This window comes from Caloenas nicobarica, chromosome 4 (genome assembly GCF_036013445.1).
Source record: "Caloenas nicobarica isolate bCalNic1 chromosome 4, bCalNic1.hap1, whole genome shotgun sequence".
Classification (NCBI taxonomy): domain Eukaryota; kingdom Metazoa; phylum Chordata; class Aves; order Columbiformes; family Columbidae; genus Caloenas; species Caloenas nicobarica.
The window spans coordinates 70122101-70136499 of NC_088248.1; the positions used below are offsets into that span (position 1 = coordinate 70122101).

At 47.7% G+C, this 14399-nt stretch overlaps 1 protein-coding gene across 2 annotated transcripts in view; it reads left to right on the forward strand.

Moving 5' to 3' along the window:
* The first annotated feature begins 1027 nt into the window (after positions 1-1027).
* The window catches only part of MXD4 (MAX dimerization protein 4), a 39313-nt gene continuing 25941 nt past the window's right edge, over positions 1028-14399 (forward strand). Inside the window, exons 1-3 of one of the 2 annotated variants that reach the window (XM_065634620.1) lie at positions 1028-1162; positions 1739-1907; positions 11030-11059. In XM_065634620.1, coding sequence (XP_065490692.1) covers positions 1099-1162; positions 1739-1907; positions 11030-11059 — 263 coding nt within the window. In that variant the 5' untranslated portion in view covers positions 1028-1098. The remainder of the gene's footprint in view (positions 1163-1738; positions 1908-11029; positions 11060-14399) is intronic. The other variant, XM_065634621.1, reaches the window with a different exon arrangement.

Genomic DNA, 14399 nt, shown 5'->3' on the forward strand with positions numbered 1-14399 from the left:
CAACCGGCCCGCGATGCCCCGAAAATGTCCCCGCCCCCCCGCTCTGGTCCCTTCTCCGGAGCAGCGGGCCCGCCCCAGCCGCCCCGCGCGCATGCGCAGCCCCGGGAGGGGCGGGGCCTCGGCTCCCTCAGGCCGGCGCGGGCCGGGCGGCCGCGGGTGCCCGTGCCCGGCGGGGCGCGGGGCTGAGCCGGGCCGGTAGCGCTGCGGGGGCAGCGCCGTGCGCCCGGGGCCACGCCAGGCCGGGCCCGGCAGTGCCTGGGCAGGCGTGTGCAGCCGTGCCGAGCAGGCGCGGGTTTGGCCGCAGCGGGTTTCCTCCACGCGGGTCAGTGATGCCCAGGCCTGGCTCCGGTCTTGCCGCCTGGGGTGGCGCCCGGGCTCCTCCACCTCCCGCCCCCGCCTTTTTCCTTTTTTCCTTTATTTGATTCGTGTTTTGTTTTTTCGCAGCTCCGCACGGCCGTGCTGCCGGCAGCAGCTTTGCCGTTAACGTCAGGAGCTGCCTCGGCACGGCGGCGTGTGAGGGCGGGAGGGGCGGAGCTTCGGCTCGCCCTGCCCCTCCGCCTGCCTCTTCCTCACAGCAACGCCACGCCCCAGCCCGCCCATTGGCTCCCCCCGCCTGCCTCCCCGCCCCCCGCCGCACGGCACGCGCCTCTCACCCCATTGGCCTATTCTCCGGCCTTATTTGCATGGAGGTGCGCGCACCAATCGGCGGCCGCTACCTGCTTAACATGCAAGAAGCCGGCCACTCAGCGAGCGCGGGGGCTGGGCCACCACGTGCTGTTGCTAAGCTTCGGCTTCTAAATTGTTACTATAGTGGCCAGCCAATCGGAGGGGGCGATGGGGATCTGTCAACATTCCCTGTCCCAGCCAGAGGAAAAGGGGGGGCGCTCTGGCCGCCGGTTGGCCCGACTGCCGCCCTGCGTCCCGCCCCAGCGCCCAACCGCGGGTTCCTATTGGCGGCGCCGGCTGCCCGTCGCCTGTGTGTCAAATGTAGGTTGAGAGAGGTGCCTTATAACCGGGGGCTTGGAAGTCCCCCGCGCGTGAACTCGGCGCGGTGCGGGACACGGGGCGACGGGGGTTCGGGGCTCGGCACAGGCAGCCATGGAATTGAACTCTCTGTTAATTCTCCTGGAAGCGGCCGAGTACTTGGAGAGAAGAGACCGAGGTACTGGGCGCAGGCGGGCAGTCAGTCAGGCACCCGCAGGCGCCCCCGGCCGCTCTCGGCCTTTGTTGTGAGGCGGCGGCGGGCGGCCCGGGCCGGGGGAGCAGCCCCGGTCCCTCACCTGCCCGGGGCCGCGGGGGCGAGCCGGGCTCGGCCGGCGGCACGGCGCTGGGGGAGGAGCGCTGCTCCTCTCTTGGCTTTTTTTTTTTCTTTTTGAATTTAAAAATCGGTTATTTTTTTGTCGAGCTCTGGCTGGGGCCGGTGCGTGTGCTGCAGCGCTCCGGACACCTCTCGCTCCGCGCCCTGTGTGGCAGTCGGTAATTGTACGGCAGCGCTCCCCTCCCCCAGCGCAGCGTGACAAGGGTTTGCATGATCCGCCTCGTTTTTTAATGTGCACTCCAATAATCCTCCTAATTTCGGCACTTTTTTTTCCTTTTCTGTTTTGGTTTTTTTTTATCCGTTTACCGAGTTGTTATATTTCTTTTTTTTTTTTTTCTTTTTTTTTGTCTCGCTTCTTTAAGAGATGCCAGAATAAAATCCAAACAAATCAACCGGAAAAAATTCTGTTCTTTACCCTAGCGTTCCTGCAAAGGAGGAAAAAAATGCATGGAAAAAATATATTGCCACTAATGCTGACTTTGTCTCTAGAAGCAGAACATGGCTATGCATCAGTGTTACCCTTCGATAGTGACTATTCCAGAAAGAAAACAAAGGCAGGCACCATGGCCAGAAAATCCCAGAATAACAGGTAATAGACGCACCGCTTTTTCAGAATGAATCGGCAGCTTTTCCAATGTGTCTAGCTTATGTGCAGTGCATACGTTTATTAAAAATAATAACTAATCCAGTGTCTTAGTTTCCCCCATCCCGGTAGTCGCCATTTTTTCCCTGGATGGGCTTGGCTCTGTTTTGATCTCTCATATAAACACTGCCACGCGTACACCATCTCCTTAGTACTCACTGCACTTCTAAACCATCCGCCCTCATCGCTCCTTCTGCTCTGCGCTCACCGACGGCGGCTTTCACTGCAGACCTTAACACCATAATCGCCACCCAGACTTCTCTTTGCATGGCACTAATTTTTCTCCCCCCCACACCCCGGAATTTATTTATAAACCGCAGGCAGCGAACCAGCCGCCTCCCCCATGGCAGCCACAGCAGATGCAGCCTGCGGTTGCAGCGTGGCGCCGGGCTCTCAGAGGGGGAGCGTGTGCGGGGCGGCGGTTGGAGACCTACTCGTGCACTTGAACTTGTGTAGGTATTAAGAGAGAAGGTGCCAGAGTGAACTTGACCCCTCTGGGGCTTCTGCCACACTGCCGGGTCACCAGCCCGCCCGCCCACCTCATGCAGATCCATCAAAGCGCGTGACTCGGTCATTGTTTATCACGATTATCGTCTGCCTTTTTGTCGTGGTCGTGGTGGTTTTGTTGTTTTCCCCGCAGCCGCTACCTGTGCTGCGATGGCACGAGCGGAGGGCTGCTGTGCGCAGGCTCTCTGCAGCTTTGTTTGCTGCTCGGGTAGTGGCTGTGTACGTGCAGGAGGCTGTCGTGCAGGGACGGTGCTGGCCCCTGTCCTGTGCTGTCCCTGCTCTGCTTTGCTCTTCCAGGGCTGCTCCAGAGAGGACGGAGGGCCATGCCCAGCTGGGCCTGCTTCTCCCTGGAGCGGCGATGCTCTCTCCAGCACAGGCTCTGCTCTGCACGGTCGTGCTGGATGGTGGCTCCTGTAGAATAGCCTAAAATGAACTCGGCTTGCACGTGACTTGTTTTCCAAACGAGCAGCGAGTCTCGGCAGCCCACTCCGCTCTCGCTCCTCCAGCGGGCATCCCGCACGGCTGCAGGGTCTGCCGGTGCTGGGGTGGCACAGGGCAGCTGGCCAGCGGCTGCTTGTGGGGCACCAGAGGTGCAAACTGAAATCAAAAGCTGACGAGCTCCCTCCCTCAGAAAAACATGAGCTGGTGAGCACCCTGCTTGTGCCTACTGCTGCCCAGCAATGTGTCTTGAGGATAGCTGAGGGGGAGCAAATCGTTCCCCTTTGCCCCTGCTCCAAGAAAGGCAACCAATTCAGGGGGTATTAATTGCAGTACTCCTACATTTTTTGGTTTTAGTTGAATTCTTTGTCTCATCTTGGAGGTTAGAGAAGACGTCAGTTCATTTTAAAAAAGAAAGTCATCAAGTGTGGGAGGTGTGTCTTGTTTCCTGAGACACTTTGCTCCTGAAGCTTTTAAATTATTTTCTTATAAATTATGCTTTCTGCCTTTGAAAAAACCCAACACATTTAACCTAATAAGGTCCCATAGGATTTGCAGCTGTAAACTACAGATTTCTTCTTTTCTATCTCTTGCATCCAAGAAATCTGTGTTACTTACAGAGCTATTATTCCATCATTTCCATTCTTAGGTCTCTTGTCATCCACTGCAAAATAGTTACTTGTCTGAACTCTAAGCTGCTTTCAGGAGTTTTTAGGAGAGGATTTGTAATCTATCAAATACAGCAGAATTAAAAGATTTCTGGTTACAGATTTGCTAGCGTTATTAAAGCTGAGGCATACACGTCTGCTTGCAGTTAACCTTCTTGCTTTTTCTCTGCCCGTAGATTTGTGTTTACCTGTTCAGACTTTCTGATTCTCGCACTGTAGCAGTGGCAACCTTCAAAAATGCCATCCTGCGGTATGGGATGTATACGTTTACTTACACTTTCATTTCTTCTAGCTGCAGTGATTAGACTAGGAGTGAGTTGTATGTGTTATGAGACAGGATAATGCTTGTGAAGAAACGGTTTCACGGGTGGCCAGCACCGGGATGGTGCTTTGCCTGGTTCAGCACGGACACCGGCCTTGCTCGCCGGTGTGGGATGCAGAGGCGTTTTGCTTTAATGCAGCACCCTGCTATTTTGGGGATGGAGGTGCAGCAGCAAGGCCCTCTGGGCACCTCCGCATTGGACTTACGGACCCTGTACCCAGCAATCGTTGCTCAGGTGTGCCTGTGTGCTCAGATTTCAGGGGGAGAGATTATCCTTACGTTGGAACATCCAGTCTAAAATACATGAAGTACACTAGCATCACTGGTTTATTGTTTATTGGAGCTTACAGGCTGTAGGGTCTGAGCCCCAGACTAGAGTCTGAATTTTTGATAATACAGTTAAATCTTCCTAAGCAACTCAGAGATTAACAGAGGGAGATGACTGGCCCAAGTTCAGGGGATCTAAAGTGGTCGTGGGTGATGTGAACCACCGGGCAAAGTGTTTGTCCATATTGTTCCACCTGAACCGTTTTCCAGACGCTCTGGGTTTGGAGCATCAGATGCAGGCGGGCATGACTATGTACATGTCTGAAATTTATGCCTTATTATTGTGTTGTTTTTCTTACATATAAAAATGTATACTTAAGGGTGGAAGAGTAGGAATGGAGCAGATAACTGGATGTTTCAAAACTGCAGGGGCTTTGTTGTTGTTTTCATTATCTATTTTTGCATCCTGCTGCTTGCAGCGTCTGATCAGATTAAAAAGTGAGATATATTTTAGTTGTCGTTTTCGTGCTTTATGAGCGACACATATATAAAAGCATGAAAAAGCATCTTCCTCCTCGTTCTTGGAAAATCAGAAAAGAGGGGAGGAGGAGAAAAAACATCTGTCAGATGTGAGGAAGCCTGGTGTGCTGTACCCTTCTTCTTTGTTCTGTGTTTTCTCCCCCATGTTGCGTGTGTGCAGGGGGGACGAGCGTACCCCATGTCGCACAGCGGTGCTGGCCAGGCGCTGCGGGCTGGGCACCGTGCAGGAAGGGACGGATGGATCCCAGCTGCCCTGTTGCTCAGGTCTGGGCTAAAAGCTTGCCAGCCTCTCAACTGCCATTAAGTGAGAGGCAATTTTGAAAGGTTTGGATTCATGCAGGGAAGAATACCAGCAGAATTGCGTTTAATTAAGCAGAATCTATAAGCTTTCTGCCCACCGCAGGAATTCAAATGTTTTTGCTTTGTCCACTGATAGGTTTGGATCAAAATTGGATGCGGTCATTAGCAGTTTGTTGCTAAACAATATTCTTGGGGTTACTGGTAGCAATCAGAAACAATTTTTAGCCATTTCTTTTTCACTTCTACGTTAATATTACTTGATTTTATGTGTTTTCTTTTCAGTTTCCCATGGTGTGCCCTTTCCCATGTCACACGAACCAAACTGCTTTGTTTTCTCTCTCTTTCCGGTTTGCTGTTTGTACCGGATCCTAAGCTGAGATTCAGACTTGTTCCCCTCCAGTAGTTTTGACCAAAATCCTCTGGCAAATGAAACTGGATTCTTGTTTTGCAAAGAGGACAGGAGACTGGAGAAAAGCACACGATTGTCTTTGGAGGGGAGGTAAACCTGGGTCACATCTACGTGTTGCACTAATATACTTATCAGGTACTTGACCACAGTATAGTAAATGTCTCCTCTTCACACAGCAGTGGCTGTCGTTCCTAAAGCAGTGCCATGCAGTCTAATGATTCTTGTTAACGTGCAGTTGGAATTATAGAAGAGGCATAAAGCAGCTGGATTTAGTGCAGTTGTGCCTTGGAAATGCTAATAGCAAATATTCAGAAGGCCCCCTGAGCTTGCTGGTTGATCCAGGGAAAAGGAGAGGTAACACTTGTGCGATGTGCCGAGGAGGACTACAACGCCAATCCGAAATTGGGTGATGTTTGCTCACCAGGGAAGGCACTTTATGACAGGAAAACAAGCTGGCCTGCAGGGAACTGGGCTTCCCTGTGCCCTGGCTGTAGTGACACCCACCAGAGTGCAGTGGCTTGAGCTGTGCATGGGTGCAGGTCTGTGGGTGCAGGTCCGTGTCTGCCCGGGCAGCCAATTTGACATGAAAGGGTCAGAAATAAGGTAAAATAAAAACGAAAATGTTAGTGTTAATGCCAGTCTACTGAGGTCACGGTTAAATTTACTTGCAGAGAAAGGAAGTGTACGGCGATGGTGCAGTGTGTTTGGCCTGTTAATCTAGGAGCTGGTTTATTGAAGGAAGGGGCAGCAAAATAAATGCCGGTTTATAAATACGTCTTCTGTATCTATTAATTAATAATTTTGCTCATGTGTTTTATAAATAGACTTGGACTTTGTGCTGTGTTCTGGTGAAGGGTTATATCCAGAAAAAGATAAAAGCTGCGTTTGGTGTTTCAAATAAAAACAGAGCTTCGTGTCCGAATTCCTCTGTTAATGTTGGCTCATGGTGAGGGTCAACCCATGGCCTGCAGAGCAAGCCCCTTGCTCCGTGCAGATGTTGTTCTGTGCCAACACAATGCAGCTTAGGGATCACAGCCTGATTTTTATTTTATTTTTCTGTTTTATTTATTTTTTCCTTTTTTTTTTTTTTTTTTTTTTTTTTGTGGAAGGCCAAGAATAAAACCCCGCAAACCAGACTCTGCAGACATGGCTCCTCTGCTTTTTTGCCTGGCTTTCTGAATTCGGTACATGCCTCTGGGTTCGCTTTCCTAAAGCTGGTGGCAGAGGGACAGCAATTGAAATCACCGTGCTTGTTCTTAATGTTGTTGATGCATTTTTAGTCCCAATATAATAAATCTTGCCAACTGGTCTGTCGCCCCTGAGGAGCTGCAGGGGGTGTGCAATGCCTGAGAGTTGCAGTGCTTGTGCAATTGAAGAAAACAAATTGTCACCCAGTTAGAAGTGTGTTTGGACCTCACTGCCACAAATGTGTAACAGCACAAAATCGAATCAGGTGCTGGAGCCAGAGCTCTTGCTATGAGGAAAATGCAGTAGCCATTTCTAGTGCATTAATTCCATACAGGCTGTTTCTTCCGCAGGCTGGAGCCAATGTGTCCAGTTTAAAAGAAATGGATTAAAACCAGGAACCCAGGAGCAGTGCATACTGGGCAGGATGCACAGTTGTGCTCAGGTTTGGCATTGCACCACTCCTCATCTTTGGTGGTTGGGGTGCTGGGCTGTAATATTGTCAGGTGTGTCCCACAGCAGGTTTTATGTGTGGACAGAGAAGCAAATACCCTTGTGAGTGTATGAGCTGTGTGCTCTTACACACTGACGCGCTTGGGAGTGAGACTTAGATGTGGACACTTCATGTGTAGCACCTTGTAAAACTTCTTACTTTGTTCTTTCCTTTTCGGCCTGGACAGAAGGTGAAGTGCAGGCGGCCCAGTTCGCATGTGGCCCTCCAAGTGCTGCGCGACCTTAGGAGGAGTTGTGTCCTCTGCACGTGGGTTGTACAACACCCTGCCAGCTCTGCGTGCACCTGAAAGCCCCACTGCAGGCGAGATGCTTGCTATGGTTTTAAGCACTTTGTTAACTACCCTGCTTTGCTCCCTATAGCGCTTTAAAATGTGTTGGCAGCTGGTAGCGTATTGGCGAGTCGCAGCCTGAATGTGGCTCTCATTAGCATTAGGGAAGAGATTTCTGCAGCGGTGCTGACAGGTCCCCGCTGTTGTCAGGAGCTGTGCTGCATCCTTCCGACAAGGTGCAATGTCTGGTGGGGCAAATGGCTGGAGGAGCAGGGGAAGGCGTCAATGATAAAACAGGCGGCGCACTGGGCATGGAGTGAAATCTCAGCCCTGTACACGTGGGCAGTTCCTGCTGGCTCACCTGTAAACTGGTAGAAAGTGGACTTTGGGGGGCACTTGTCTTTTTTGTGCTAGTCTTATCATCTCAATTAGCACCTGGTCTAATTGTTTAAACGTGTCTGCTGAATGTTGCATCAACCAAACTCTCAAGTCCAATACCTTGACTATTGTTTAGGGGAGCGAGATCAGTGGAAAGGGACAGCTCTGAGGATGTGCTGTTGGAAGTGGCACAGCAGCTTGCAAACCAACATCTGCATTTACTTCGCTCCTCCCCCTTCTTTCAAATCTTCTTTTGACAATTTATTCAGAAAGAATATTTAAATGCTACTTCATAGCTGGTGAACTGCTTGGCATTTGCTAAAGGGATATTAGGGCTATCTCAGCAGCAGCATTGCTGATCTCCTCCTTCTGAATCTGTGATTTTGTTGATGATTTTTTTTTACTGTTAGCTTTTCGCTTTTATTTTTATCTGAACCTTTTATTGACACCTTCATCGCTGCTACCCCTAGATCCCCCAGGTTTTGCGTGGAGATACAAAGCCCAGATAGTGAGCTTAAGCTAAACACCAGAAGTCCTGCTTCTCTTGCAGCTGCTTTTGAAGGGCTCCACAGACCATTTGTCTGAAAACCACAACCATGCATCTGTCTCTTTTATAGAAATATATATATATCCATATATCTTCTTAGTCTTGGCTTGCAACTTATCTTCTACTGAAGTAATAAAAGACTCCGTTTTGAAACAGAGGTAGTGCTTGGGGTACTGGTTTCTATGCAGACCGGGTCTTATGTTTTTTTTCCCTCACTTCAGTTTGCGTGAAGAACAGAAAAAGCTGGATGTTCTTGCAGTATGGTGTAGAGCTTAAGCTTGCTATATTGGATTCTGTATCTCCAGGAGAGAATAAACAATATTTAGAGAGTGTTCCATCTCTTCTGAAAACAAACCCATCAAAAAAAATAAACCATCATGCTTAGAACAGGGTATTTAGCCTTTTTTGTAGATGGAGCAACTCCCAAGTACATGTCAAAACTCTCAGTTTTGGTTCCCAGGTAGGGCCTGATGCTTGAGGCATTAGTCAGCCTCCCTGCACCACCTGAGCTGTGTGCTTGGTGCCCGTGTTTGCACACATTGATTAGACTTCTGCATCCCAGAGAGCTGTGCACAGAGGCACCCGTTTGCTGCTGCTCCGCTTGGTAGCTGGCACAACTGGGGTAGCAACTGTGCCCCCCACATCTGGTCTGGCAGGACGTGCCCCAGGGTACCCTTCATGATCCGGGGTGCCTGGTAGGCGTGCTGCACGCAGGACTTCCAGCTGCGCATCGCATCCTCTCTTGACCCAGCAAAATACTCCATGCAGGCTGCATTTTTTGGCCAGCAGCTTTGCTGTGCAGTGATCACCAGGCCTGCCCGCTGGAGCTGGATCTGAGCTCCACTACAGCAGGCAGGTCAGAATCGACTCATTACAGCGATTGTGTTCATCTTAAGTATAATTGCCAAAAATGTCAGGGAGGTGATGCCGTAGGGCTGAATCTAGGCCAGCCTGTATTTCCTCTCCCCTGGAGTTCCCCGTGAACTGTAGCTTTGTGCCTTCGACAGGCCCATTGGGGGTGTTTGGGGAGAATGCTTCCCCCTGAACTTATATTTTCTGTGTGTTTTTGTAAAATGTTGGCAGATTTGGCATAGTGTTTGTCTCACTTTTTCATGGCAAAAAGATTTGAGCTATCTGTGTGTGTGTAGGAGTAGAAAATAAAAACTGTATTCCCTTATTATGGTCAAATGGCAAAGTAAATCACAGCAAAGCCAGCCCACCTTGACGTATTAATTTAGCACAGAATATGTGTTAAACACTTTCACTGTTGCTGCATTGGTTGAGAGCATGAACATTGCCTGATAGTGGCTCACTGGATGCAACAGGTTAAAAAAAAATAAAGCCATAGAAACAGATACCAGGTAATAGTTGACATAACTGATGTCTTTGTAACAACACTGGGATGCTTTCCAGTGAAGATGGATTAACATCAGTGTGGAACCTTGTATGCATTTGAGTTTTCTTTTATCTGCAGAGGGGCAGTTTGCCTAATTCCTTGCAGGATTGGGAGCTCCGCCGGGCTGAAATAAATTGCTTGGTGATTTGTCCGTTGGTTATTTATTTGCATGAGCTCTGCTTTCTTTTTCCCCCTTCTCTGTGAGCGGAGAGATGCTTTTGTCACCAGCAGCACTTATGTGTGCCGTGACGTCCAGCTGCCCGCGGGTGTGCGGGAGCAGCAGGACGATTTGTGCGTTTGTGCGGGAGGAATTTCTGGCCCTGGGACGTCTCTGCTTGCTGGCCGGACTGTGCACTTACACCTCCCCAAAGCTGCCTCGGTCAGCACATCGTGCCCAGATGCAGGCAGGGGTTACAGCACGTTAGGAGAGCTGCTTTGACGTAAATCTGCCAGCCATAAAAGCCACCACCGCCTTTGTATCTTTTGATCCTTAAGTACTGGAAATGTTTTTGCTTGGACTAAGCTAAAGGTCCAGGAAGTTGCTGGGTTTGAAGTCGTGACAGTAACTTCATTTTAGGAACGTTTTTCATCTGAGGTGTATAAATAAATAAAATTAATATTTCCAGCTGAATCGATTAAAAAAAAAATAATCCTCCAAGAAATTTGGGCTGCCTTCTAATGACAACTTGAGGCATTGTTTGGGGCAAAATATCCTGAAGCCTGGCAGATTAAAGAGAATAGCACACTGATGTGGTCTGTTCAGGGACTGTGATATTTTGTTTGTTGTTTTATTTTTTTTCTTCCTGTTTGTAAACTCAGAGGAATTAAGAAGATTCCTCTTTTTTGCCATTAAGATGACAACAGCAAGAGCAGTGGTTAGCTGCTGATTTTTCTTTCTGCTTCTCCGTGGGCTTGAGAGCTGGCTCTCTGGGCGCTTCTTACTCTTACCTGTTTCCATTTAGATCTTCTAACACCACCTGCCCCCTCATGATTTTGCTTCACAGATAAAAAATCTTGTGGGCTGCTTTTATTACTAACCCGCTCAGTTTTTTATGTTCGATTCTGTCCCTGAATCTATTGAACACTAATAAATGCAAATTTATTATAATTCCCCCCTAAACCCACGGTTTACGCATGGAAATTAAATTGATACCTTGAAGTATCTAAGGGATGTAAAAGTGAACCAATTTAACAGCAAAGCTGTTTCATAATCCATGCAAATACATGTTTTAGAGAGCTCTTTTGCAACTTATGCAGGTATTGGCTCTTAAATATTCTAAATCTTGGTATTTATCCTTTTCTCTAATATTTCTTTTCTCTTTTTAATAGGTCATCACACAACGAACTAGAAAAACATAGGTAAGTCTTGAGAAAAAATTTAAAAGATGTATGGTTGTCATTAGATTTACTAAGCTTGTTGAAGAATATTTTGTTAAAATTGTTTTGATTCTGCACTGAATATTTTGTTAAGGTGGGAGTTTTTTTATCAACTAAAATCTAATAGGTATGAATTATTTCTCTTTTTTCCTGTTGTTAGGTATGCTATTTTTGAAACACCCTTGATAATTAGCTTTGGACTGATTAATGCTGTAACTGGTTAACTGTATTGCTACTAAAGAACCTGATTGCAGCAACTGTTTGCTAGAGGTGTTAAATACTAATAAGTACAATCAAAGTGTTTTGTGATTAAGGTGGATGATTTTGGGGGAACAAAGTGTCATACATGGTTATTCTGTGTTGCTTTTTTTTTTTTAAGTATGCCTAAAGTGCAGTTAATTTTCATCTTGCATGTAAGTACCTACAGATACGTTTTCCCCCCGTCCCTCTGCTTCCTTGCTGGTACATGTCCTGTCCAAAGAGCTGTGTGTGAGCTGGAAACCAGCAGCTCCTGGGCTGCAGCCCTGGTTCTGTGAGATCTGCACTTACCAAGGACATTCATTAGACCCTGCAGACCCGATTTTTAAAGACCTCCTGTTTGCGCAGTTTTGGGGGCAGTGTTTACCGTCTGCTGTGTCCTGTCAGAGCCTGTTTGCAGCTGGACTCTGTAGCTGCAGGAGCCTCCTGGCGTGCGCTGCTGCGGAGCTGCGCACGGAGAGCTGCTCGATGCAAAAGGTGCCCCTCGTTGCCTTGGCTTTCGGTTCCTCTCGCTGCCTTTCACCGTTCAGGCAGCAGGGAAAACGCTCTTTCGGGTAGGTTTTTTTTGTTCTTTTTCATGCAGCTTGTGGACTTTTGGGTTTCATGCATCCAAAGAAAGCAAGGGCCGTATGTGTGAATATGAAACCTATTTGCATGCTTCTAAGTACATAGAACGTGGTTGATGGCACAAGAAGATTGAACTCACAGGGTTGGTTTTTTTTGTGCGTTGTTCCGTGGCTGCAGCTACGTAGGAGCTAGACCATCACTTCCCTTGCATGCCTACATGCTTTCCTGTAGTTTAATTGTAATATGAGTAAACGATAGCCCTGCCTGATGGCCACGTGGCTATCCCAGAGATGAGAGGAACTGGGGAGGCTCAGGCTCACAGTCACAGGCCTGGGCTGCAGAACGCAGTGCATTGGCTAAGGCAGTGACATCAGCTGGCAGAAGTTCTGCTGACAGAGTCTTCAGGAAAATAACTTCATGCAAAAATTCTGTCCTTTGGTCGCACTTCTTTAAAAAAAAGATATATATCTTTGGCCCCAACTGTGCTTCTTTCTCACTCTCTTTTTTTCCATCCTCTTTCCAGATATTCTGTTCCATTTGTTCCTTTTCTTCTGCTCCATCATGACTGACTTGTCATCATCTAAACTACATATTCCTTTTTTTTTTTTTCCCAGTCATTTTTATAACCTGAGCATGGAGTTGCCTCTTTCCCCTGCTCTGCTTTAACATGTTTAAGCAGCACAGTAAATGAGGCACAGCAACATTTGCAGGAGATGCAGGGGAAGAAAAAGGATCTTTCAATTGTTCCATCTCTGTTCTCGCTTCTGGTTCTGTGTTGTATCTTTGTAGTAGCTGGACCATATAGTATTTGCCTTGCTAGCTTTTCTTTCTCTGCCATCTCAAGGTCAAAATAGGTAAACTGTGAAGTTATACAACTAATATTTGTAACTGCTGCTGCTTGCTGAACCTCCTACAGTTACAACACACTCGAAGCCAGAGTTTATTATTTCTGGTGAGAACCTGCAACTGAGTGCAAGATCCTTGTGTGTGCAAACAGGTGTTCACAAAAGCAGACCAGGTATGCACAGCTCTAGTTATCTAACGCATTAGCGTGAGGAACTCTTGTAATTTTTTTTTTTTAACAACCTCCTCCTCTCCCAGTCCCTCACGTGGTGTTTGTGGGCTGGACCAAGCGCTGGAGGGCAGGGAAGAGGCTCCCTTGTTTCCAGGGCCTTTGTGTGCTAGAAGAGGGTGGCCAGAGCTGCCACCAGCCAGAAAGCCACGGTAGCCGTGCACTGGTGCACGGTGCTGTTTCAGGTTCTGCATCGGTGTTGGACATAAGCGGTTTGATCTCTGGTTTTGATGGCGGTGGTTGATCTCTCGATGTGTGCAGACTGGCACCACTACTTAAAGTTGCACTTTTTGCTGCTGGGTCTCTTTTCTGTATGCTCTTGAGGGGATGCTCAGAGGAAGATATATGGAAGCAGAAATGTAATTCCAACAAAAACTCTCATTATGTGATATAACTCGGACTCCAGTTATGGGAAAGTGTTTGTCAGCAGTTCATACATAAAATTCCTTTCTCTCTATTTAAGTCTCCCTAGAATACTCTGCTCAGAACTTAAATGTGTGTTCGTGATAGTGAAGTTCTGTAAGGACTCAGCCCTCTAATGGCAGTCCTGGTTTGGTCCTGTGTGATTAAGGTTTGCATCTCAGGGCCATGAAACAGGAAACCTCCTGAACAAAAAGCAGAAAGGCAGGAAATCTTTTATCCTAAGGACAGAGGAGGTTCCAGAAGATATTTTAATAATTACAGACAGGTCAATCAGAGTGGCACTTGAATATAACTAGTTCCTAATGACAAATGTATACAAGTATATTCATGTATATATTTTTTGTTATTGTTCCCAGCCAGACCAGTGTACCTGTAGACTTTCACAGAACAATGTAAATAGCAAATACATTGGTAATCATGACTTTTTGTAAGGCAGTTTTTAAATCAACCTAACCTGACAGCTGTACAGAGGAATTCAACTTTCATAGTGAAAAAAACCAAACCAAACAAGAATCTTAAAAAGACACAGCATAATCTCATTTATTTGCATCAATTTATGCTAGTTCTACATTACAATGGAAAAACCATGGCTCCTTCCGTGACAAAGTCATGTCACTCCTGCCTGGCCCTGAGGAGCTCTGTTGCAGGAGGAGTTCGAGATCTTGTCATTTCTATGGCCAAATCTTTGAAAATAGCTTGTGAAACTGAATGATTTTAAAGAACAGCTTTTAAGAATTAGTGAGGAAATAAACAGAAGCATGCCTCGAAACTGGCAACTCATGTGCTGCTGTCCCCAAGCTGGCACCGTGTGAGCCTTGGCTGGGTGACTGTGGTACGGCATGATCTAGATGGACAGTTATCTCCTGCCTCTGTCAAACCATTTGTATTATTCTCGGTGGGGTTTTTTGTTGGTTTGGGTTTTTCTTAGTCAAGAAGGAGGGAAGAGGCAGATCAGCAGAGGTAAAAGTTGTCCTGCCTGCATTCCACAAAACAGTAAACTCC